This window comes from Penicillium atrosanguineum (assembly GCF_028827265.1).
Source record: "Penicillium atrosanguineum strain IBT 20685 chromosome Unknown utg000002l_segment0_segment0, whole genome shotgun sequence".
Taxonomy (NCBI): domain Eukaryota; kingdom Fungi; phylum Ascomycota; class Eurotiomycetes; order Eurotiales; family Aspergillaceae; genus Penicillium; species Penicillium atrosanguineum.
Genome location: NW_026623134.1, coordinates 2,526,295 through 2,551,261, shown reverse-complemented (window position 1 = coordinate 2,551,261; position 24,967 = coordinate 2,526,295). Strand labels below are relative to the sequence as shown.

The following is a 24,967-nucleotide window of genomic DNA, read 5'->3' as shown; positions in this document are numbered from 1 at the left end:
ACGAATTGCCATCTTCTCGCTGCTATAGAAGCCGACAAGTTAGATTATCCAGTAAGATATTGATAATCTTAAATTCTCTCCGTTTTGTATTTCACAATGTAGTATTCTTTTCCCTTCCTACTTTTGCTTCTTCGGCCCGCTTCCAGTCCTCGGCGAACTAATTCTTCCACTCAATAGATTGTTTAAAGAACCCGTAGCCAAAAGCAGAGTTTTTCAGGTCAGGTAAAAAACAGAAGGGTACGCCAATGGTCTAATTGTGAGACCTACTTGTCCAGTAGAGCCCTGGGTGTATGCTGCCATAGTAGGATCTGAAATAGATCCCCTCTTACAAAATCTGTGGGAAGTGGACATGGAGCTAATCTTAATTCTCTTGGGCTAGTATCTAGTAGGCAGCACGAAAAGCATCTTGATGTATCTCTACCTGTCTCAATAATCTAAGGAGTTAGCGGAATTACACTCAACCCAAAGCTCAATTCTGTGGCTAAACAAAAAATGACGTATGCCTCGATAAGTAATACATGCATATAGAGCTTTTCGATCATCCTCGCCAGCTTCCCATGGGCAATAACCGGATTCGGACGTCTGTCTGCCTGATAGTGGGCAGCATAATTCCAATCGCGGTTATGCTCACCATTGCCACCCTTGCTGTGATTCATGGTTAGTGAAAATTTGCTAACCATGGCAAAAGCTTCCTTTACACTCTGATAGATATCGCAAATCGATTTAGGCCAGTTCTGATAGCAATCGCCGGTATCAGTTCGGAGGCATCCTTGGATACAAGTCGCACATGTAGCCCGTCTCTCTTGCTCAGCTGGGCGAGCAAGACCCAAGCTAGCAAGGGTAAGAAGACAAATGGAGAAGAGTTCATTAATGATTACTTGATACTCCAGGGAGGGATATAGGCAATGCGAAAGTTGTTCTAATTAATGCAAGGTAGTTTGACCGAGTAAAAGTCCAAAGGCACAGATTCTGGACGAGGCGAAGAGGGCCTTCTAATAATGAAGCTGTTTACAGGATAAGGAGAAGAATCATTCCTCTCGGTTTTTGGGTCATATTTCCCCCACGATCTCTTAATTGGATTGGATGTTTTGCAGGCTTCCTGGCGATCTAAGATTTAAGCCTAGTTAGGTTTCACTTGGACTATGTCGATCGATTGAATTCTTCAATAAAAGCCCCTTGCATGAATAGCTTCCTAATTGATGCGCCGCTAAGCCTAGGCTGGGCAAATGGTTATTTCACTAGCAGCCACCGCGGTGATAAGCACCAGCAGGATGACAATGTAATATTACTCCATTTACCCGGCTGAACATACCTTATACCTACATATATAAACGGTAAAGCACTTATGCATTTCAAGAAACAACCTTGGGACCCTTTAAAGTCCGAAAAAGGGTACTGCTTATTAAGAATATTAGATCTGGAGCTACCCCTGGACGTATGTAGCTACTACTGCCTGCCTACCTACCCAGTATCTTAAGAAGTCAAATGCTAGCAGGTAGAACATAACTAGATGTATTGACACAGATGACTTGACTAGTTATTTGTAGGCGCCTTAAGTATGAGGCTTTAGCCGGGTTCCTATATACTACGTCCTGCCTAGAGCATCTAATATTACATAAGTGTCGTAAACATATAGGCCGCATGGTCGTATGCTTAGAACTACTGTTCAGTCCAGAAGTCCAGCGAGCCTCATTCATGACCTCAGAAAGAGTTTCATCTAAGTCGAAGAGGGTAAGAAAGGTACATCTTGAGGGTTCTGACACGGCCGTTGTAAAGCATGAACGTTTTTCTGTTTCTATTCTATCTGGTGCAGTGATTATAATGGATTATGACCTCGATATAAGATAAATCATAATCAACCCAGCTCGAGTGTTGTATTTCGGGCCACTGGTATCCTCCGGCAAAAGATGTTGGTCTCCATTGACAATCAAAGCCTCAGCAAGCGTAGCCAACCCAGCTTCGGAAAAGCCAAGACGTTGATAGAGTTTCACAGTAACATGATTTTCCGGCTTGATAATAAGCCGGACTTGAACACCCAGAGGTGAGGACCGGCACGTTCTTAGATAGTCAAGTGCGTTCTGACAAAGGCTGGCACCGAGTCCGTTCCCTCGGTGCTCGGGAAGAGCGAATAAGCTCAACATCTGCCATCTTTCTTCTTCGGCATCCGATTTCTGCGGCGGCTCGCCGGATTCAGGAGGAAGAATGAAGTTCTCTAGGGATAGTGGGCCGCGTAGAGTGACCTGCCCGATCCACACGGCGCCTGAGTCACTCGATTCTTGATTGAGTGGAGTGGCGGCACAAATAAAGATTTCGCGGTCAGGTGCTGTCAGGATATTTATCCAGTCGGCTTCCGTAAATGCTGATTCAATTTCGTACGTGGATGAAAAAGAGCCCGGTGAGGACTTGAGAGCTTTCAGACGTAGGTCTCGATATTTTTGAGCGGAGATATGGATCTCCTCCGTCTTGGGGATCCGGAAGAAGAAGTAATCACAGGAGCCAGATGTGAAACCCATTGTGAAAGAGAGAATTGGTGACTAGGAAAGACGTTTGCAATCGTGGGCAGGTGCTTGATTATTATATCTGCGATCTCACGGTGGATCGCGTGTGGGTCCGAAGTGGCGCTACGGTGAACTTGAAACTGGCCGATCGCTTACTTTCGGGTACGAAGGTGCCGATAAGAGTCATCGTAGGACGAGTAGTCGAGAGAATGAACTACTAGCTGAAGTGGAAGAAGAGAAGGAAGGTGCAATAGTTGTGTATTAGCATGGGTGTGGTGAGATACGAATATATTTGGCTGCTATTCAGTATACAAAGAGTCAGATGACCACCCAAAAGCCATATCGAAATCATTCAGTAACTCTGGAGGATTCATAAACCCAATTTGCATTGCAGACTGAGTCAAAAAGTCTTGCATAAGAGGGTTGTGAAGGGCCATTTCCGTCGTTAGCTCCGGACCCAGATGCTCAGTTACCGAAGGGACAGCATTCGGACCGAAACTGAGGGTGGATCGATGGAATGACTCATCCTGGTCTTGTAGGCCAGGAGTTGAAGGCTTCAGTGAATTGGGGTTCACACTCAAAGAAGATGTCTTTGACTTGGCCTGATGCTGATCGAAACACTGACGGACCCGCTGAAGATTCTCATAAAGATCCTTGGCTGCCAAGTTGTCGGAAACACTGAGAATTTTAAGCATCTCTGTTGCGATATCTACCGACGCAATGTCGGCTGGATCTCCCAGAGGAAGCATGCTTGATATCATCAAAGTCAATGCAGAGGAGAATATGTAGGCCGGGAAAGCATAGCCATACACTGCAAGTGACCCGCTGATCCATTCTTCTTGACACAGTCTGAGAGAGTACCGGGCAGCATGAATGCATGCCTCACTTAAAGCACCTAGTACAGGCGTCACATCTTCAACTGAGTCGCCAGGATCATTGTTTGTGTGGCCAATAAGAATGTTAAGCAGGACAGGCCGGATTGCAAGAATGACACACTGTCATTGTTAGCAAGAACGGCGAGGGCTGGTCTTTGTCTGACTTACATAACTGAATTGAAGATGAATAAGCACCGTGTGTTTTGAATTGGGTTTATCTGGATGGAGTTTGATATGCTCGGGAAGCGATTGAACCCATTGCTTGAGCTGAATCAGAAGCTTTTGCTCACGCTGCAGGAAGCTCTCGGCTGATTTTTTCCTACTATAGATCTCTCTTGTTGTGTGTCCGGTGATTTCAGCCAGCTTGATTCCAGCAGTCTGATATGCAGCATCTGAGAATTGCTCGCTGTAAGCCTCCGAGGCTGAAGCCGAGGGCAGATCAACATGAACGTCGTCATCGTGAATCTGCACTGGAAACCCTGACTTTGATCCCCAGTAGCGATCGAGTACATAGATTGTCCACCATATACGAACTCGGTGCTCTCTTTCCACTGGATGCAAATTTTGTGTTTGTGGGACGTTGTAATTCAACCCGAGGCTTAATCCGAGGCGTAGCGCATTGCCAATGAGAAGGTAAGCAGAGTGGAACCTGTTCAGAAATTGACAGAAATATGCCTAGTACGATGTTAGTATACCGGGGAGAGGATTAAGAGAGTGTGAAGCATACTAAAAGTAGTAGACTTTCAATATGAACCATACTTGGCCTTTCAGGGATAATTTGAAGAAGACTCATGGCTCGAGCAAAGTAGGATGTACCAGGTAATGTCGACGCATTGAATGTGTCATGGGGCGTAGAGTAGACGTGGCCCACAGCGAAAAGAGCAAAGTATTTGCATTTGAGGGCTGGTTTCTCAAATTCTCCTTTCTGGTAGATTTTGCAAAGTACGTCTAACGTCTCTTTTCTTAGGACCATTGGGAATCCGGGGTTAATATGCCCAAGCGCGGTCTTTACCAGCAACTGAGCATGTGCCAAGCTAGGCCATTGTACGCTTTCATCCAGCAAAGATGCCAATGTAGCCTCATCAGTATAGCGCCACTGTGGAAGGTGAATTGTTGGCGACTCATTGTCTTTCAAACACTGACAGAGACGAGAGGCAAAGGAGATGCATGCTGCCTCGCTGATGTAGACGGGTAGCACCCAAGTGTCGTGTGACTGGAACCACGGCATTTCACTGATAGCTGGATCATGTATAGTAGTTCCTGTAGCTTCAGTAGATTCCGGGGAATAATTCACAGTATGCTCGGTGGCGAGAGGATGTGATTCTTGGCTGGCGCGTTGACGTTGCTCATGAAGCTCCTGGCTGTCTTGAATAAGCTGTTCGAGGTAACTATAGGTGAATATCAGTTAAGAAATATCTAGAAGTTCCACTATTTGGAGTGTATACCTCTCATCAACCCGAATTTTACGATCGCGACTTGAGTATCGGCATTGAGCAGCATAGCCCGCTCTTCGGCACCTCAAGCACGGTTTCTCCCCAGAACATTTGATCTTTTGCGTATGACATCGATGGCAGCTGAATACGTGAGAACCATATTAAGCGTATGCTTTCACAGGTCACTTACGCGATAGATCTCTTCTGAGGTCTCACCGCCGTCTCCGAATTCAAATGGTGGGCTTCTGATCGGCTTGCTGACCTTTGGGTTCCAGTACGCGCTGCCTTTGCCATGTCACCTATGGGGCAGATAGTTAAGGAAAAGAATGAAGTGCGTTATCGCGAAAATCCAGAACATTTCAAGATAGAATCCAGCAAGACGATGTCATCAGAAGTGAAAGTGGAGGAAGCGACCGGCGAACTTGAAAATCGCCGCGGGTGGCTGAGCCAATCATGGGACAGTATTGAGGATAATATTTTCTATTGCGATGTCTCCAAGGAATTCATAACTGATCTAGAGATATGGATCTACAATTCAGATTGAGATCATTTTTGCCAGCTTAGCTTAATTCTTGGCTTATAAGCCAAGATCTCAATCCCCGTAGTTGGACACCGTCTCAACCCTTACTTGGCACGCCATTCTGCCTCTCTTAGCCTCGTCTCGACAAATATCTTTAATTTGCCACCTCTGATCCCATCAATCAAGAGATATTTAAAGCTGTTGCCGGACAACATACGATACGAATTATTGCTCATATACCCACTGATCCCACGCGCTTGGATGACTACCTGACTCGGGTAGTCGATTACATCAAACCATTCATATCAAATTAGGGACATGGATAAACAACCCGACTGCTTGCCTTTGATATATATTAACAATACGCCTTCGTTGTAATTGACATCAACTTCGACTAAGCCCACCTGCAAAAACTAAAAAACCAAATGGGGAACATTTCGCTGTCAACAAGGCAAATAATTTTTGCCTATTTGAACTAATAAATCGACATTTCAAAGCTTCGCGCCAGGGCATTCATCCTTGCTGAACTTATAAACTACATCCTCAAACGCACTAGTTGGAAATACATAGAACCATCTCAAATCCCCGGTTCCCGTGTTGAAGATTGCATGCTCTGCATCCGACGGGATGAAGACCGAGCTTCCTTTCGTAACTTGGCTCGTGACGCCGTCGATGGTGATCTCCCCTTCGCCTTCGATGATGTAGTAGATTTCGGCTTGGACATGGCGGTGGGCGCAGAGATGGCCATTCCCTGGTGGACAATTTGCGACGCCGGCACTCAGCTCTGAGTCTGGTGAGTGAGGTTGAGAGAAGAGAGTGTGCCAGGAGATGATGCCACAGGAGGAGTCGATGAAGGATTCGGATGGTGTGTCTGTTGTGTATGACGGAGGAATTATAATCGGAGCTTGGGTTTCCTTGGGGCATGTGATGTGGGCGGTTTCTTTTCCTGTAGAGGCTGCCATTATGGGTTTGATTTGAAGGGTTGAGAGCTATTCTCAGTATTTGATAGTTGGTTTTATGATCTTTCTGAGGGGTTGTATGGTTTCCTAAAACTTGATGGAGATGGCGAAATATCCACCTTTAAGTTGGCGGAGGACCGCTATTGGCTCTATATCTGGGGGTAGGATTTCCAAAACAAGATATAGGTTCCCAGTTTCCATACCTGGACTTACATCTAGACCTTTGGAGGATCCAAGAAGAGCGAATCGGGGATTCGTACGCAGATAATTGTTGACTTGGCAATAGTATATTTGTGGAAAATTGTGGATGTTCAACCTATGCTCCCTCCCCTCTACCTCTGAAATGATCTCAAGGCAGGTGATGCATCCCTGGGAAAGACGCGTAGCGAGGACATTAAACATGTCATATAGCTTCATACTAGGACTGGAGATGTGAGGATCAACTGTGTATCTTATCTCGCACTGGAGCTATGAAAGGGACCAAAGCCGTATGTAACCCACCACGATACGCCACACGCCATAAGTGTTCATTAAACTAAACGCCGTACAAACGAGGTTCAGGCCGACTGCTGTAACTGATTGCGTTTCACCAGCTGACCTGGTCAAGTCTTCACGCCAGGCCACGGGTCCACCTGTCCCTAATATCACCTGACGGACTAGGAAGTCTTTCATCAAGCCTCCCGGGGGATCCTCAGAATGAACAAAAAACGATACCGGTGGAAGCGACGCAGTTGCGCCGGAGTCTTATGAATGTGGGAGAACAAAGATTGACTTGAAAGAGATAGATAGGACCAGAAAACGCTGACATGAGAACCCGGATGTAATCCAATCCCAACCAGAACAAAAAGGCACAAATTTAACTCGCTGAACAAAAATCAACGTGTGTGTGATCTGGTTCCAAGCCTAATCGACCAAGCGATTGAAGCCCCTCGGAACAAAACTCGTGCACGCCGAGTCCATCAGAAATGCAGGTCTTCCAACGTGAAGAAAGACGGGGTATGTAGCTGAACTGTGGAACAGAACGCGGGGTTAAAACACAATCGTTCAGACCGTGGTGATGGCCGGCGTTCATCCTCTGCAGAGCAGAAACAGATAAAACATAAAACAACCACCCGGGCAGATGAAAAGGAGAGCAAGGAAAGAGACAATAAGAACGAAAACCCATATCTGCGGACCGCCAAGGGATGCATCCAAGGCCATGTACAGGGCAAGATTCAATGACAGATCAAGACTCCATGATCATGCAAATCAATGAGACAAAGACAAATAAAGAAACCGTTTCACATGTCAAAATTATCGTCAACGTTGAAGATACCTGGCTCCGCGCCATCTGCTTTCTGGATTCCACCCATGTGTAAGTCGGTCGAGGTCTGCGACCGGTGAGTGGGCTGCCATGGTTCATCGTCAATGGTATCCTCGTCCATTTCGTCAACGGGCTCCTTCACATGGTGGTCGATAGAACTCTCGTTCACAAATGTGAATCCCTTGAAGTTAGCCTGCATGCCGGGAGACAGGGGGTGGCACCAGCAGGCATCAGGCCGTTGGCCAATGCCGCCGCGCGGTCGTTCAGCGACATGTTGTTTTCGAGGGCATTGGTAAATTCGGGATCGAAATTAGAAGTGTCGGTGTCCGACTGCAGCTTCGGCTTGAAGGGGGGATAACCTGCTTGCGGCAGAGAGCATCCCAGTCGATGTCGTGGAAGAAGGGGTGTGCCATCAGCTCCTTGGCGTCACCGTTGGCTCCCAGACGGTGCTTAGGGTTACGGTTGAGCAGACCCTTTACGAAGTTGCGACCCTCGGTACTGAGAGCATCACGGGGGAACCGAACCTTGCCGAAAGCGATGTTCTTGTACATCTGCTGGGTATCTTCGGCGTAAAACGGACTCCAGCCACAGCACATCTCAAAGACCAAAACACCCAAAGACCAAAAGTCGACCATCTTCGTGTAACCTTGCTCGTCAAGCAGGACTTCCGGGGCAAGATACTCGGTGGTACCGCAGAAGGTGTTGGTGGTGTCGTTTTGTGTCAAGTTTGCCTTGGAAAGACCGAAATCACAAAGGGCAATATGACCGTTGGCATCCAGCAGGATGTTCTCTGGCTTGAGATCCCGATACACAATATCATGGTCGTGAAGATGTTGCAGGGCCAGGATAAGTTCGGCGATGTAGAACTTGGCACGGGCCTCCTGGAAGCGACCTTCACGCTGGAGGTGCCAGAACAATTCACCACCAGACATGTAATCGGTGACGAAGATAAGGTCTGTCGGCGTTTGGAAAGAAAACTTGAGGCCGACGATGAATGGCGAGGCTGTCATGGCGGTGCGCACTAGAATATTGCGCTCGCCTAATGTATGTGCCACCTCCTTTTTCTGAATGATCACCTTCTTCGACAGGACCTTCATAGCGTAGATGCGTTCGGTATCCTTCTTCATCACCTGATAGACCTGACCGAAAGTACCCTTGCCGATAAGCTTGAGAATTGCGAAGTCGTTCGAGCCCACCTGTCTACGGTCGGTCATCTCAAATCGCATCTGGAGGTGGATTTCGCCGGTAACCTGGCTGTCGCCCGCTGCGCGGCCAACCAGAGGGAACCACCCTTCCAGCTTGCTGTGGTCTTCCTTCAGGTCGATACCGAGACGAACGTGGCCCAGGAAAGTCTCTTGATTGTGGCGGTCGTAGACGGTGACATCAACTTCCGACCGGTCGCCCAAAACATCACTAAAAACACAGCGTCAGCAAACACTACCATCGCGGACGGGTGATCGACAATGAGAAACTTACAAGACGGCCTCATGATCCCAGTGGGGGTCGGTCACGGGCATTCTTCCCTTGTTTTCGCCATCCAGGGCGCTGTTGTGACTGCTTTGGCGGCTCTTCATCGGAATGGCCATCGGCCGACCGGCCTCGGCCTCGGCATCCATCTGGCGCCGCTTCTTCTCTTCTTCACCATCCTTGGCACCTTTGGAAATATACTCGTTCCACTCAAAGACACACACCACGTAAGGGTCAGTACTGGGTCGTAAACCGCGAGCCTCTGAGATCTTCACGAAGAGTTTCCCCTTGAGGGCTCCTACGGGCGCTCCGTTCTGTGGGGAAGAAGATGATTCACGCGGGAAGGCCTCCTCGAGCTTGGTGGTGATTTCGTCGGCAGAGCTGTCCATGATATCCTGGGCGGGTGGAGTGGTTTCGTCCTCGTCCTCGGCCTCGATATCGTCCTCGGCTTCGGCATTAGCTTCAGCCTGAGCCTCAGCCTCAGCCTTAGCCTCAGCATTAGCCTTAGCCTCAGCCTCAGCCTCGTGCTGAACCGAAGTAACGGAGGAGACGGATTTATTCTCAGCAGATTCCTCGTTGGACATGGCCCGCGGAGTCAGAGGTGGGGTATTCTTTAGTGGCACCACATTGGATGCCTTGCCAGTCAGCTTGGAAAGGTTCTCGGAAGAGATTGAAGCACGCGGTCTTTCGTGATCGAATAAGGGAGCCCCGGAGGGTAACATGGTATCTGAAGCGAGAGGGAGAGAGGGATTGGAGAAATGGGTGGCAAGGACTGGGTCATCAGAGACCCTGGAGACTGGTAGGGAAGTTTGACGGCGAGAAGGAGAGTCGACGGGGGCGTTCTGTGGAATGAGATAATTCTTCAAAGTACTCAAGATTCCCCCGTCGTCCTTATCAAGACTCGTCCCAAGTTCCATCTCGTCCGACTCACTCTGGAGGAGGGAGTGTGGAGGGGTGGGTAAATTGGGGTGTGGCGCTTCCATTTTCTCAGATTCATCGCGCTCCAGCATGACGAAGGATTCGGAGGAAGCGCCCGGGTGGGTGGGTGTGGCCGATGGGGGGTCCACAGAGGATTTCGAAAGACATGACCAAAGCCGCGGCAGACTCGATTTATCACCGGAAAAAGAACCAACCTGGAAGTAGTTGTGCATGATAGAAGGCAAACGCTTGTCCGCGGGGTCGGGTTGCGGCGTCGAGATGCCCGTGGGAGTGGATCCGTTGGACCCGATGTGATCGTCTTCAGGGAGGGAGCTGCGAGGTGAATATTGTGTTAGTCATGGGTTTGCATCGGTGCATTTGTAGGTGTGATTTTATAATCAATGAGAAGGTGCGAGCAGGCTCCCTCGACTGAGACTCGAACATTGGAGGAATATTCCGGCGCAGATTGTGTCAAGGTGGGGGTAGAAACCAAGGCTTTGTGTCTGATGAGACAGCGCCCGCAGGGAAAGAACATTCCATGCAATGCGGTGTGAGGGGGACCCCTATCACGAAGTCCCCTGCAAAGGCATTCACAGTTTCACCCCCAAAAATTAGAAAGGACGAACTCACTTGGTTGGCTTCATAACGGGCGTGCCGTGCAACTCGGATCCGCTCTGCGCAGCAGCCATTGCCTTTCCATCTAACACTCACAAGGCCGCCGGGAACAAAAGCGACTCGAAAAAAGCAGGAAAATCGGTATGAGAGAGCAGAGGGGGGTCGAAGTTGGTGTTGAAGTCGAAGTCGAAGGCGGGAAACGGAGGAAAAAAGAAACTTTGACGCCGCCCGATGATGAGCTAAGGGTGTTTGCGGGATGTCGTCTTGTGGTTGACCCTCGGATTCGCTCCTCTAGTATTGTCGTGGATATAGTATCCCCGGCCAGGTTTCAAGTCTCGATAGTTTTGATAATTTGGGATTCCAGAATTATCGATGGAAATTAAGGGTCTCCTCGCGAAATAGTTAGAGGGGTTTATTCCATTTCATGCCCCCCGTGGGATGTCAGTCAAGGGCTGACCATAAGCTGAGAGAGGCAAGTGGGATTATATTTAGAACGAGACAGGGGCAGCTGGTCATTTCGTCTCTTATCCGTCTTATGCTCTCTACTCTGTACATGATCTTCCAAGTATGGGAAGGCAAATTACATCCCAAAAGGAGGGCATGAAACGAGGCAATCGCGGGTGTTCGGTGACTGACCGAAGATTCTTTGCCGATACAGACTTGGACTATTGGATCGAATTATTGGTTAATTTGATTACTTCTCCATTTTGGATTCCTAATATTCCCATAATTCTCACAAGTCCGCCCAGTAGGAAGATTAGGGGGGCCACAGGCCCTCTGGAGTTCGGTCTTAGGCATTTTGCCTCCCAGGTGTCCGCCCTATGCCCGCCATACTAAAATTGGTGAACTGCGCCCTTTTTCACCTTATCAGTCGCTTACAATTCAGGAATCTCCGCTCTCCCTCTCTCCACTCCTTTCAGGGCGGGGGTACATCCTCTCTATCTTTCCTTTTTTTTTTTTTTTTATCTTCTTTTTTATCGGAGTACATCGCACCGTATTGACCCCCTTCCCACCTCAACTCGCCTTTGTACCACGAAGATCGAGTCCGATCTACACGAGTCGATCGCGATCGTGCAGCTTTCAGCTTGTGAAATGGCCCGGTCCAGCTTCTCCGCTCCCCTTGCATCTGCATACCACGGAGCTACCGACACTTTTCAGGCGTTGCTTCGGCTCTGGCGGTATGCTGAACTATGAACGATCCCCACCCTTTGCGTCATAGGGCGCCAGCCATGGAGTCCCAAGCCCAACGTGGGTGTTTTTTGGTTTGACGGATTCAACTGCCGGGGTGATGCGTGATGGATGTACGTGCCCCCAGAATGTAAGCTACAACCATAGTCGTAACTGAGAACCACCGTAAGAGAAGCAATACTCAATACTGGTTGAGCTTCCCGACGCCGTGCCGAGGCGGGGGGATCTGCGCCTGCCCCTCACCTCTTTTTGTCAGGGCAAATAGACGCGGCATTGGAAAAGAGATCCTGCGGAAGCATTCGTGGACGACCGCGATCTCCTGCCTTTAGCACCATCCCCGTATAGCCCGGGATTGGAGAAGCTAGGGGTTCGCGATATGCTTCTATCCCAATACTGACATCGCCCCGCTGACGGGTAACATTTAGGCGTCTGCATGATTCAGTGCATATGGCAGCTTCTGGAGCATGACCCGACAGGACTACGAAGATCCAATTTGTATGTCATCTGCGGACTGGGAAGGTGTGCCACGATCTGCACGCCATGCAGCCGACTCACTCCCGAGGGCTTTACTGCGTTGATGCAAGAGAAGAGCCCGACATACTTTCTGGAATCGTGGACGGCATTGGCTTGAGGTGGGATGGATTGACAGCCTTGACAGCCCATTCTTCTGCGAGGATACCGCAATCACCCTTCATCCTTCTTGTGCATATGGTCCAAGCGGCGATGGACTTCTGCATCAAAGCAGGTTTCCCCCGAAGCTCATGCCTCGCAGGCCTGCTTGGGATACCCAAACCACCAGGCTGGCTTCGCATGTGATATCCGGGAAATGTATACGGCTAAGTATATATTTTCACTCACCGATAGAAAAGTGTATTGTAGATACCCCATGTGGTTGTATAGGGTGGATAAGGTCGGTGAAATGGATGCGGCGCACGGAGCCAGTCACACAGCTCAATCCCGAAACTAAGCTGCGTACAGTCTCCAATATCGGGAGAGAACGGTGAGCTAACCGACCGGTGAGTGCTTTAGGGTACCCTATAGGCCTCTCTGCTATTCTATGGAACGCGAAATGAGCTCATCGTGCGGCCGTTCACGGCTCGACACCTCCGCACTTCACACAACGGCTATAGCACTGTCCTGATGGAGACCGAGGGCCGATGATAGAAACGGATGCAACGAAGGAGGCAGTAGAGAGTCTAGATTACAGTGCAGAGCCTGCTGATCAACAGCTCAGCATAACTTTTTGTCAGAGTTTCCCGAGATGATCCGTCAAAGCCCTTGTGTGAATTAATTGAACCCTATTTGGCGTTCCACTCTTACGTCATTCAGGGCTGTGATAGTGCCTGAGGCTGAATATGCGCTCACAGTCATGTGATATGAGAGTGTAATATATCACGTGACTGAAAGTCATCCACTGGCACGTGATATTACAGTCGGAGAAATGTTCGACCGACCGATGGATGTGAGCAAAACAGCTCTGGCTTCGACGGCGCGACTGCAAGAAGCATTGCCTATCCCTCCACCATCTTCCCCATGCCTCGAAGTCGCAGGGCAGCTGCCCAAGCGGCAGCAAAGTCAATAAGTATGTTTTACTTGTCCTCCGGCTCCCAATCTATATTCGAGGCCACGAAGAAATCCCCCTGTGAACGCGCTTGTGATTAACACTCCCTAGAAAATGTACCTACGCTCCCCGATGATGGCTCTGATGAGGATATGATGGATGCGCCTCCATCAGAACCTTCCTCTCCTGCAGTGGAAGATCACGACTCGCCCGACGATGATCCGGATGTCGAACCAGAGGCCGATCCTGAAGCTGAAGTCGAAGCCGAGAATGCGCCCGAAGAAGAGCAAGCGGAGAATACCGGTGAAGCCAAGGCTGAAGAAGAAGAAGAAGCAAGCGCCGCGATACCTGCAGCAGACGAACCCACGATACTCGAAGGAGACACACCCAGCGCCAATGCCGGCCGTCCATCCCTTCTCCCGCGCAAACGTCGCATTGGTCGTCCCCCAAAGATTCGCCCTCCGGACTGGGATGCGCCGGACGGCTCGCAGACTCCGATTCGAGTAACCACTCCGGTCAAGCGACGACGAGGTCGACCTGCTGCGAGTGGCGGACGATGGGCGCGTAACCGTGGCCCATCCCACCTTACCCAGGTGCCTGTTGACAAGGAAGGAAACATGATGGATGTGATCGGTGATGAAGTCCAGCTTCCCCCAAACCCTCAAGGAGACACCAAGGTCGATGAACATGGACGTCTGAAGGGGGGCCGCGAGTACCGTGTCCGCACTTTTACGATTATGAACCGCGATGACCGCTTGTACATGTTGTCAACGGAACCGGCGCGTTGCATTGGTTTCCGTGACTCGTATCTCTTCTTCCAAAAACACAAGATGCTCTACAAGATTATTATTGATGACGATGCGAAGCGTGATCTAATCGAGCGAGACCTTATCCCTCACTCCTACAAGGGCCGAGCCATCGGTGTGGTTACTGCCCGCTCTGTGTTCCGCGAGTTCGGAGCCAAGATCATTGTGGGAGGAAGAAAGATTATTGATGATTACGATGAAGCGGCTGCTCGTGAGCGCGGGGACGTGGAGGGTGAACTTGCTGTTCCAGAGGATAAACTACCTGGCCCTGGTGAAGAATACAACCGGAACCAGTATGTCGCGTGGCACGGCGCGAGCAGTGTTTATCACACAAATGCGCCATCGGTGCCCATGGCCGGTGGCAAGCCAGTGGACCCTAAGAAACGACGCGTACCAGTTACCGACGATAACTGGATGCTCGAACACGCCCGTGCAGCAAGGTATGTTTCTCAACTCGCGTTGCGTGATGCTTGAAACTAACATGACCCTCTAGCACCTTCAACTCCAAGCTCGCTGAATTGCGCCGTTCCACCATGGGAGGCACATACGACGTACACACCAACGCAATGCAATACCCCGAGATCATGCAACCAACCCACTGCCGCTGGGAGCCCGTCCCACCCGCCGACCTGATGATCGACATGTCCTCGTTGAGCCTCTCAAACAAAGAGTCCAGCACGAATGCCAGCGCCGACCAAACCACCACCGACCCAGCAACACCAAGCGAGCGACCCGAAGAGGAGCACCAAAGTATCTTCCGCTCTGTGCCCGCCCACATCTCCAACCGCTACGTGGTCCAAGATATTATCTACGACCCGCCCCCGTACTCCAACATGGGCCTCCCAGGTCCAGACGGCGACCTGCGCAATTTGCACCCGAACGGCCTGGCCAGCATCGCTAACCCCACTCACCCAGAGTTTATGTCTCCCGAGATCATCGCTCTGCTCCCAGAAGACGCCAAGGAGGCTCTTATCGAGTCGGCTGCGCGCGAGGTGGAGTGGAAATCAAAGTGGTCAACTGAAACCACCGATGGTGCTCGCTCACGCCCGCTCAAGAGTTATGCGTGGGCTCCATGATTTCACATATCTACTTGGTAAATATGTCTGGAGATGATCGTTTTTCACTTTAATATCCATATGGAGTTGAACCCATAGGGCGGATCTGTTTGGGACTCGGGCGAAATTTACCGGCTTAGCATGGATTGGGACGTTGGTTTTATGGCGGGTTTCAAAAAGCCATGGGAGTTTTTCTGTCATGCTCTGGTTTATGAGTTGATCTATTTGTTTTGCAACCCATGCCTGTGGGTCTCGATATGGCTCTGATGCAAGCTTCGGGTTAAATGCTTTGGTGCATATGCTAGATACCTTTCAATTGAGATGATCTCTAAATATTCTGATAGTCTGAGGGTTCTGGAGGTGATAACAGCTTACACAACCCAAGTAGAGATGCGGGAAAGAAAATGCCATAGAATGGATCCATTATCGAAACAAGCAAAGAGAAATCCCGAACTAAAAGTGGAAAGAAATACTTCGAAAGATAAGTTATGAAAACCCGGAGAGAAAAAACGGGTCAAAACACGCCGTTGAAACACCGAGGGTGAAGATGTATAGGAGAGAGAATGGGGGGACGGTGGCGCCAGAGTATAGGGCAAAAAAAAAAAAAAAAAAAAAAACACAAGAGAGGGCTTGCGAGAAAACGTCCAATGCAAAAGTAAGGGGAGACAGGAAGCCAGCCGAGGAGACAAGAACTGCGTATGCATAGATGAGGGGGGAGGAAGAGTGTTACATGGCCATTTCGGCGCGCAACTTGGCCAGTTCAGCTTCCTCGTCGTCTTCCTCTGCCATGGGCTGGGCGGGCGTCTTTCCAGCGACTGTATGTCTGTTAATATGATTTTCACGGGGTTCTGAAGAGGCATTCGACTTACGCTCCGACTTTCCTGCCTCTGGTAACCGATCCAACTGCGAGTTGACCGGCACGGGACCGGTGTTGAGCATGCGCTCGTCCATAGCCTCCTGCTCCAATCCCTCCAGTTCCGTTTCCAGTTCGTCTTCGTCAGGCTGCTCGCCAAGCGGGACGCTGGTAATCGCCGCGCCGATTTCCTCGCTGAGATGGTGTTGTTCTCGGAGTATTTCCCTGTGCGGTTATTAGTATGTAAGACCCAGCATTTGCAAGAAAGAAGTGATTGCGACATACATCGTCTCGTCGACCTGGTCGATGCTCATTCCACCGTGGATCTGCGACATCGCTGCACCGGCCTGCTTCATAGCCTGCAGAGTCTCGTGGTTGATATTGGCCGCTTCGATGGAGTAGATTTGTTGCTCGAGCTGGACGATCTGCGCTGTTGTCTGCTCGCAGTTCTTTTCGTGCACCTTTTTCCGTCGAAGGGCAGCCTTAGCAGCTGTACAGAATAGATACAGATTAGATATCAATTCCCGCGCCGTAGATAAGACAGCAAAACACAGCCTGTGAGCCAGAGGCGAGGGGGATCGTACCGTTCTTATTTGTGTTGACAAACTTGCGCGCCTCAGCATCCTGCGTCGCGATTTGGTTCTCCAAGTGCTTCTCACGTTTCTGCAACATATCCAACTGCTCCCGAAGCAGCAGGATGGCGTTCTTAGGGGCATCCTTCCGTTTCTGAGCGGCAGCGCCGCCAAACCAAGACCACATCTCGGCGGGTGTGCGAAAGAGTAATACCGGGGATTATTGATATGAGGGTGATATTTTTCGAAGACGAGGCGATTAGGCAGCGCTGTCAATGAAAAGGCAGTTGTCGCAGCGTAGATAGAGCGGCGAGTCAGACCGAGGTGGGTAGGCTCCAACCAAACCCAAATATGTGATGATCGACAAAGGAGGGATGCTGCGATGGAGACGGTCAGAGATGCCAGACAAGAGTCCAGGACACGACGTGAGGGAATTCGCAGCGTGTGTTGGAGTCACCGGATGAAGCCAAATGGAGGGGAGAGACTTTCCCCTCGATGAGCCTATGACATACTCGGGCCTATCGGCGTCACGTGCCACGTCATCCCGACTTTCGCTTCGCCTTCTTCACTTTCTTTCTACTCATGCTATGAGTGGGCCGCGCCCCTCTATTCGCGCATTTCTTTGCGAGTTACCGTGTCTACCGGCTGATTCCAAGATCCGGTTTTTGGGCTGGTGCGTTGGGGAATCTTAACTGAGAAATATACCTCACAAACCGCTACTGTTTACTAACATATCAATAGTGTGAGGCAATACAATGTCAACACTGGTCATCTTGTCCTAGAGCACAATTATCCGCGCAACAGAGAAGAGCCCATCATAGTTTCTGTGGACATCAATGCTGTCCTCGAAGACTTGACCTCTGAGGAGCTACGGGTAGGCTCATGGTTGAATGTATTGGGTTATGTCCGCGATACGACACCACCAACTGCGTCCTTTTCAACTCAACAGAGCTCTCAACGGCCAAATGAGACACCACCTACTAAATTTCCACCTCGCCCGGTCTATATTGAGGCAGTGATGGTCTTCTCTGCGGGTGCTATTGCACTGGGAGAATATGAACGGATTCTACGCAATGCGCAAGACGTGGAGCGCCGAGTTCACAACCAACCATGAGATCCATGGTGCATTATCAATTAACTTATTATCATGATTTCCATCACGAATATTTCCCGGACTTCGTTTATTCGTGATCATCAGGCACTAGACATAATGCCGCGTTCATGCAAGGACTTTTCGGCGGATCAATGGACCCGAGTTTCAAACACCGCCAAAGCAAAGACGATCTCGTGAGGGGGTATCGAGATGAATCAAACAAACCTTGGAAGCAAAAAAAATTAAAACACGCTCTCACTCGGCGTCATGCTGCTTCTCCTCATCATTTAGAGCAACAGCCTGCCGGGGCACTCTGCGCGCCCTCTTGCCCTCCAACTTCTTCTTATCCTCCTGCATACGTTGAATGAGAGTACTCTTTTGGCGGATTATATGCCCGTATTTATAAAACACAAACGGAATAGGCACAATAACCACCTCAAGTAATCCCAACAGCGTACCAGACCAGTTCGGCCCAAGACTGTCATACATGTATGATCCGGCCAGCGGAAGCACACCACCCAGAACACTACGGATGACGGAATTGCCCGCTAAAGCGGAAGCAGCGTACATACCGTAGCTACCAATGAGATAATTGGATGCATAGATGAACACACCCGTGTTGCCCGCGCCGAAGGGAATACCCGCCAGCAGCGGCACGACCCAGTGAATCGAGGCAGGAGAGCAGGTCCAGGCGAACCAGAGCTCACCAACTGGGATGAGGAGGGAACAGATACAGACGAAGGAGACCATGGCTTCGGGGTACACGCGACCCGTCTCCGGGTCGATCTTGTGGCGATTGATGAGTCGGCGCACGAGTGGTTCGCTAGCGATCGTGATAACAACGCCGATGCCGATTCCCATAAAGGCGAGACCGGATAGACCGAGGTCCCAGCCTCGAATGTCTTCGAAGACGATTGGGTAGGCGACGAAGCACAGGTATAGAATGCCGTAGATGATGGCGATGTAGATGTTCCAGAAGATGCTGGATGAGATGTTAGCCAACGCACACAACGCTATGATTTTTTCTCTTACCAAATGGGTTCGGTAACAGCCATCACGAACGGTCGGCTCAGGTTTAGCTTTAGGATCTCATAGAGGCTGGCCTTTTGGTCGTAGCGAGACCACCATCGCGAATCACCGGTTTCCTTGCGCAGCCTGGCAGCTTTCTTCTGCAGCAACGTCGGAGCGTACGTCTCCTTGAGAATCAATGCGAAGCCCAACGCCACGCCGGAAAACATCAGTGCAATCCAGCACATCCAGCGCCAGCCGAGATATTGCGTGACGAAACCTCCAATCACAGGACCCAGAACTATTCCATCCAATTAGTATATGATCTCCGCACAAGAATTCCAAGGGGACTCACCCGGTCCGTTCAACGGCCCAATACTCCAAATCGAAATAGCCAGCGCACGATGCTCATCATCCACAAGATCAGCCACCATACCCGGCGCAGTGGAGATCATGACACTGCCGAAGAAAGCACCGATGAAACGAACGACAATCAATTCCGTCACCGAGGTACCGAGCGCGCAGGGAATGATCAAGACCGTGAAGAGAGCCAGACACAAGACACAAATAGGCTTACGGCCGTAGACTTCACTCAGCGGCGCCATGAACATAGACCCGATAGCTAGACCGATGAGGTAGAACGTAAGACCTAGGGTCACGACCGTTTCAGACTTGTCGAATTCATTACCGATCTGAACCACGCCCGAAGTATAGGAGGTCGAATAAAGCACGCTGTATCTATTAGCGCGAGGGTTTTCAATCTGATTGCCAAGAGACTTACACAACCAGTGTATTCCATGACAAGAATGCCAATCCCATGGCTTTATACTTCAACGGCCAGTTCTTGGGATTCTCAGGATCATCCTCACCCTCCCAATCAACCTCGTAATTAGGATCCGCTGTCGCGTTCGTCGGGATCGTTGTAACTCGTTCCGCTAGCGACATATGATCCGACACCCGCGACGTACGCGCCGTCAGTGTCTTGCCAATCGCATCATTGTCGGCATGTGTATCCACCGAAGAGACCGTCTCCGCGATGGAATCAGTATCATGAGACACGCGCTGTGCATCCCGAGGCCATTTCTCTTGAGATTCGGCCGAAGGGCGAGGAGAAGACATCCCCACAATCGTCCCGAATGGTATTAGATCAAAGTTTCGATAGTTCAAAGAAGAGCCGAATCGGGCTCAATAGGAAAGAAAGACAAGAGCCTTGAATTAAAGTGACGATAGAGCCAGGATAATGATATTAATGGGACCCCAGCTTTCCAAGTATCACGGGGAGAGTAATATAATTTAGGAGATGCAGGCGGTTTTGTAGCAACGCTGAATCAAGCTAAACGATTAGAAAATTTCCCAAGAAGACCAGGTGGGGCTGATGATAAGCCTATGTGCCGACGATGGCGTGTCAAGTAGTGTGCTATTGCATTTCGGAGAGGAAGCCGAGTGTCCTTTTTGCAACTACATTAATTCTATATCTCACACCTTGTCCATCACAGCAGTCGTCTTGAAGATTGAATGTAATTGCTGGTATCCAGCTGTCATCCCCATGTCCTCCACAGTAAGACCGCGTGGGTACACTCAGTGGGTAGCCCCCTAATTACGGAGAACAGTGACTCCTGTGTGGGTTCCATGGCCCACGACTCGGGGGGAGGGCTTCAGTGTGCCGGTTTGCCGAATACAAAATCCCCGGTCTCGATCGTGGACCAACGACGTGACTCTGTGGTAGAGCCAAGCTATGCAACAATACGCGGGGTCGGAGTTCTATGCGTGGTTGAATTCTATAGACGCCTGATCGCAGACACACTTGCGGTGAACACTGAGAGAGCCGAGCACGGACTCAGCAGTCCAGAGTCGGCAAAGCGAAGACCCCGATCGTTGACACGGTCCCATGGGCCTCAAAGCCCGAGAGGGGAGTTGGGCCGAAGTGCACATTTGAACTTTTGTGTTTTAATTTTAATTTTCTTCAAAAGGGCGGAAATGATTCCGTTCAGGGGCCAACCCATTTTTAAGATCAACCTTGCAAAGGCAGGAACTAAGAATCGAACTAAATGGGTGGATCTCACTTTCTAGGCCTTTTTAAACATTTCTAGCGTGGAAAGTCCAGATGTCTTGAATCTTCAGCTCGCCGTTGCATTCCTAAATCAAGAAAATCTCCGAAGATTAAATGGGCGGTTAATAAAGTTGGCCAACCGGAGGAGCCAAACGACTTCGTTTAACTAACCGAGCCCGCTTCCCTAAGCGATGCTCTCGCTTGCAACATCGGGTCGAGTAGACATTGCAAGATCTGTTAAAATTTGATAATGTGATACCAATGAAATGAACTCCTTTTCGCACTTTTAGACCTTCTCTCAAAGACTTTGCGACTGCGCTTGGACTTCCCATGGCGCTTCCCGCATTATAACGCAGTCACCATCTAACTAACCTCTTGTACGAGGAGCCTCTCTGCTTCACGTGCATCTTCTGCTCTTACGATCATCCGCCATGACTTGGATGATCATCACCTCTGTGCTAGGCCTGGCAGCTGCCTACCTCAATCATGTCAACACTGCCATGAAGCGTGTGCCGGACGAGGCGCAAAAGGCATCCCCTCATCGTTGGACCGTGGAGGAGATTGAAGCCGCCTACAAGAAGAGTCTGGAATGTCCAGCCGATGCAACCAAGAGTCTGCCGCCGAAGCAGTCTCGACGGTATGTGGTTGTCGGAGGATCAGGTACGTGCTATGTGCTGCAGCCATCCCGAAAGGTTGCCAGAAAAAAAAGTGAATTCGAAACTGACATTGTCAACAGGTCTTGTTGGCGGCTGGATTGTCTCGCATCTGCTTGCCCGAGGTGAAGATCCGACCTCACTGCGTATTCTGGATCTTCTATCGCCTACCAAGGAGATTCTCGATCTGGGCGTGACCTGGGTCAAAACGAATATCACCGATGAGCTGGCCGTTTCAACGTCCTTCGAACAGCCCTGGCCTGAATCTGTTGCAAAGCTTTCCTTGACTGTCTTTCATACAGCAGCCGCAATCCGTCCGCAAGATCGCCTCGAAATGTTCCTGCCGTATTGCAGCAAGGTCAACATCGACGGCACCAAGAACGTCATGAACGCGGCCAAAAGAAGCGGCGCCAGCTGCTTCGTTTCCACCTCGTCAGGCTCCGTATCTCTGCACAAGCCGAACTTCTGGATCGCTCCATGGAGCAAGCTCCCCTCCCGTATTGTGCAGGCTATCAGCGACGATTCCAAAATCCCCGAGTACCACGACCAGTTCTTCGGTAACTACGCCGTCACCAAAATTGAAGCTGAGAGAATAGTCCGCTCTGCCGACGACCAGTCCTCCAACTTCCGCACGGGCTGTATCCGCCCCGCGAACGGCATCTACGGCATCGGCTCTGACGCCGCAATGACCATCACAGGCGTCTACCTCCGCAACCGCGGCAGCCCAACCTGGGTCCGGCCAATTATCCAAAGCTTCGTGAACGCCGAGAACGTCTCAATCGCCCACCTCCTGTATGAACAACGCCTCCTAGAACAAAGCCATCCAGGTTCCACACTGCCAAACATTGGTGGTCAGGCTTTCGTCGTAACGGACCCAAACCCAGCCATTGCATTCAGCGACATTTACACCCTTCTCACCACCTTATCCAAGACCCCAGTCGAATTCCCAACTCTGCAACCCGGCCTGCTACTCGTCTTCTCTTACCTCGTGGAATTCTACTGTGTCGTCCAGCACAAGTATCTCCCCTGGCTTCTACCCAAGCTGATTGGCGATCTGGCCCAAATGCAGCCTTCCTTATTCGCCATTTCGGATATTTTCTGCTTTGCAGATGACTCGCGTGCTCGCAAGACGCCGGAGCAGGGTGGTTTGGGCTATTCACCACCTATTAATACGCTCGATGGTATGTGTAAACAGCTGGTGGATTGGAATACCAAGGCTGAGGCGAAGTTGGTTGATATCTCTGGAAAGAATACCGTTGAGATCACCGAGAATGGGGTTGACGTTAACCTTGTTGTACCCGAGATGAAGATCTAGAGGATTTGGTATGACCCGCTTGGATAATGATATCGTCAGTTGAAACTTGCGATGAGGTTCCAGGGTTTGCAATAACTGTATCTAGTTTTATGTTTTTTACTCGCATAGCTTAGCGCTCGGAAATGATTGAATTTGGGATATCGAATTTAATTCTTCTTTCTACTACATCATAATTCTGACCTGGATTGCCATTTCATCACGGGTGCAGAAAATGTGGGTAATTCAATGCCATCTTGCTGTAGTTTCTTTCCTGCGATTTTCGATTCGAGGCTACTTTTGCTGATTTCAACTAGGCTACAGTGGAGGGGGTCCTGAGCATGCTTTCTTCAAATACAAGACTCGTTGGACAGCTTCGAGCGACGAGGTGAACTGCCGTCACTTTTCACACTAACCAGGGCATTGAAGAAACAGTAATATGTTTTATTGGAAAGCGTTCACGTCGGTTGGTTACCGGTTTCTATTTAGCACTTCTCTAAGGAACTTGATCAATGAATGTGCTCAGTTTGGGCGAGATGATCACCAACGCTATTCATTGAATCGTTACGTAAATTATATAGGATAGGGAAGGCTATGTCGGGCGCGGTGGTATCATTAATTGGAGACTATGGAGGTTGAGAGCCATGAAGAGGCCCGGACGGGATTTGTAGCGCAGCCCAGAAAAGAACGCGACAGATGGCAGAGGAAATCTGAAGCCATTTGAAAGACATCTCGACTTAGGCTAGCACTCATCTTCTGGCGTGTCTGAGTCTAACTCGATAGTTCCCGCCAAGGGCTCGCTGGTCCAAGGGATGTGGCAGCAATATCATCGACGCAAGATGCATCGGCGTCATGGGCCCTGCTTCACATTCCACGGCAGAGGGACTGCGCTTGACAAGGCGAGCGCTTCAGGCTTCATTGGCGTTTCTAGGGCACACAGAAGCAGAACAGAGCTCTTCACATGTGAAAAAAAAAGTTCCACGAGACAAAGCGCAGTGCAACATTCCCAGACTTGACGGAATCATGCATCCTAGTGGCAATAAATAGTGGACTCCCAATCAAAGGGGTCGTACAGGACGGAGAGCCATTTACCGGGGCTGCTGGGCGGCCTGGCGTCTGTGGTCCAAAATCTGCTGGCGCAGTCCTTCGGACGCCAACTCGACATCCAGAACGGCTCCGACACCGCGCTTCCATGTCTCCTCGAGACTGACCATCTCGCCGTGGCTAGCTTCCTGGGCAATCTTGCGCTGCTTGTTGACCTCCTCTGAAGCCTCCTTGGTATCGGCCAGCTCTTTCTCAATGCCTCGCAGGATATCTTCTAGCTGGGAGTTGCCGATCAGCCACGCGTTTCTGCCGCCCTCTTCGAGGAGAGAGAGGTTCTCGTGGCGTTTAGTGAGATGTGATGATGAGACGTAGGCCTTCTGCAGAGCCTGGCGCCATTCGTCTAAGTTGGGAGCTTCATTGTCGTTGGCGCGAGTTGGAGGTTCCGGGGCCTCGTAGCGAGTTAGGTCAATGCCACCGGTGAGAGGTACGCCGGCTTCCTTGCGCGAGAGTTCTTGTTGGATCAGAGGGGAGAATTGAGCTTCAGGGGCGGCGGGAATTGAGGGGTGGAAGGTTGTGGCGTGTTCGGGGGCAAGCTCGGAGTTGATGAGCTGCTGGGCTTGCTGTCGCGCAGAGGCTGAGGGCGCAGCGTCAAGATCTGTGGTATTATTAGCTAAGGTCCAGGATTGATCGGAGATGCGACGACATACAGGGCAAGGAGTCGTGGGATTCGTTAATGAGTGACATTTTTGAGATTAAGTGCAATAGATGTTCTATTATAAAGTCGACGGTGAAGACATTCGAACGAGGCTGCGCATGGAGGCGGTATATCACGTGACTATATGCGACGGGGTCCACTTATACAAGTCTACTGTATTGGCTGGCTCCACTGCAGCTTAAAGCCCCGAGATGCAGTAGATCCCAACTTATCGGACATATTATAGCCAATAGCTAGGAGTTGAAAGATGGTGCAACTATGATCATTCCTACTGTACAGACTTGGGACTAGCTCCTGCCATGATCCCTGGTTACCCCAAGGGCAGGTACATGGCCGAGGTCCCGAAGCTTAAACAAGAAGCCTAGGCAGCTCGTGTATGTGATCTACGGTACGATATCCAAGAGTTATCAAGAAGATATCGGGCACATCTATCACTCCGTGCGGGGAAACAGGGTCGAGTCTAGCCCCAAAGGAGCTTGCGGAATGCTGG

General features: G+C 50.2%; 11 protein-coding genes across 11 annotated transcripts; 4 read left to right on the top strand and 7 right to left on the bottom strand.

Annotated features, from left to right (window-relative positions):
• Positions 1-1,826: 1,826 nt before the first annotated feature.
• Positions 1,827-2,513, bottom strand: N7443_002747 (GNAT family N-acetyltransferase; the record flags this gene model as incomplete). Its single annotated transcript, XM_056882803.1, has 1 exon — positions 1,827-2,513. One exon carries the CDS (start codon positions 2,511-2,513, stop codon positions 1,827-1,829), a length of 687 nt encoding a protein of 228 aa, XP_056744644.1.
• A 284-nt stretch (positions 2,514-2,797) lies between these two features.
• Positions 2,798-5,100, bottom strand: N7443_002746 (fungal specific transcription factor domain-containing protein; the record flags this gene model as incomplete). Its single annotated transcript, XM_056882802.1, has 4 exons — positions 2,798-3,493; positions 3,542-4,048; positions 4,101-4,761; positions 4,997-5,100. The coding sequence occupies 4 exons, from the start codon at positions 5,098-5,100 to the stop codon at positions 2,798-2,800; spliced, it is 1,968 nt and encodes a 655-aa protein (XP_056744643.1).
• Positions 5,101-5,817: 717 nt separating this feature from the next.
• N7443_002745 (uncharacterized protein) lies at positions 5,818-6,288 on the bottom strand (the record flags this gene model as incomplete). The annotated part of the gene is made up of 1 exon (XM_056882801.1): positions 5,818-6,288. One exon carries the CDS (start codon positions 6,286-6,288, stop codon positions 5,818-5,820), a length of 471 nt encoding a protein of 156 aa, XP_056744642.1.
• Positions 6,289-7,250: 962 nt separating this feature from the next.
• Positions 7,251-7,506, top strand: N7443_002744 (Serine/threonine-protein kinase SCH9; the record flags this gene model as incomplete). Its single annotated transcript, XM_056882800.1, has 2 exons — positions 7,251-7,281; positions 7,334-7,506. 2 exons carry the CDS (start codon positions 7,251-7,253, stop codon positions 7,504-7,506), a joined length of 204 nt encoding a protein of 67 aa, XP_056744641.1.
• Positions 7,507-7,565: 59 nt separating this feature from the next.
• schA (serine/threonine protein kinase SCH9) lies at positions 7,566-10,662 on the bottom strand (the record flags this gene model as incomplete). The annotated part of the gene is made up of 4 exons (XM_056882799.1): positions 7,566-7,769; positions 7,948-9,001; positions 9,065-10,306; positions 10,604-10,662. The coding sequence occupies 4 exons, from the start codon at positions 10,660-10,662 to the stop codon at positions 7,566-7,568; spliced, it is 2,559 nt and encodes an 852-aa protein (XP_056744640.1).
• A 2,647-nt stretch (positions 10,663-13,309) lies between these two features.
• N7443_002742 (chromatin structure-remodeling complex subunit RSC7) lies at positions 13,310-15,219 on the top strand (the record flags this gene model as incomplete). The annotated part of the gene is made up of 3 exons (XM_056882798.1): positions 13,310-13,358; positions 13,449-14,583; positions 14,637-15,219. 3 exons carry the CDS (start codon positions 13,310-13,312, stop codon positions 15,217-15,219), a joined length of 1,767 nt encoding a protein of 588 aa, XP_056744639.1.
• Positions 15,220-15,924: 705 nt separating this feature from the next.
• N7443_002741 (ESCRT-III subunit protein SNF7) lies at positions 15,925-16,810 on the bottom strand (the record flags this gene model as incomplete). Its single annotated transcript, XM_056882797.1, has 4 exons — positions 15,925-16,013; positions 16,068-16,276; positions 16,337-16,541; positions 16,636-16,810. The coding sequence occupies 4 exons, from the start codon at positions 16,808-16,810 to the stop codon at positions 15,925-15,927; spliced, it is 678 nt and encodes a 225-aa protein (XP_056744638.1).
• A 400-nt stretch (positions 16,811-17,210) lies between these two features.
• N7443_002740 (nuclear telomere cap complex subunit Ten1) lies at positions 17,211-17,737 on the top strand (the record flags this gene model as incomplete). The annotated part of the gene is made up of 2 exons (XM_056882796.1): positions 17,211-17,296; positions 17,365-17,737. The coding sequence occupies 2 exons, from the start codon at positions 17,211-17,213 to the stop codon at positions 17,735-17,737; spliced, it is 459 nt and encodes a 152-aa protein (XP_056744637.1).
• Positions 17,738-17,971: 234 nt separating this feature from the next.
• Positions 17,972-19,843, bottom strand: N7443_002739 (MFS transporter; the record flags this gene model as incomplete). Its single annotated transcript, XM_056882795.1, has 4 exons — positions 17,972-18,698; positions 18,749-19,025; positions 19,080-19,456; positions 19,506-19,843. 4 exons carry the CDS (start codon positions 19,841-19,843, stop codon positions 17,972-17,974), a joined length of 1,719 nt encoding a protein of 572 aa, XP_056744636.1.
• Positions 19,844-21,205: 1,362 nt separating this feature from the next.
• N7443_002738 (putative 3-beta hydroxysteroid dehydrogenase/isomerase family protein) lies at positions 21,206-22,742 on the top strand (the record flags this gene model as incomplete). Its single annotated transcript, XM_056882794.1, has 2 exons — positions 21,206-21,434; positions 21,511-22,742. 2 exons carry the CDS (start codon positions 21,206-21,208, stop codon positions 22,740-22,742), a joined length of 1,461 nt encoding a protein of 486 aa, XP_056744635.1.
• A 1,064-nt stretch (positions 22,743-23,806) lies between these two features.
• On the bottom strand, positions 23,807-24,506 carry N7443_002737 (pre-mRNA-splicing factor SPF27 family protein; the record flags this gene model as incomplete). The annotated part of the gene is made up of 2 exons (XM_056882793.1): positions 23,807-24,417; positions 24,470-24,506. The coding sequence occupies 2 exons, from the start codon at positions 24,504-24,506 to the stop codon at positions 23,807-23,809; spliced, it is 648 nt and encodes a 215-aa protein (XP_056744634.1).
• Positions 24,507-24,967: the final 461 nt, after the last annotated feature.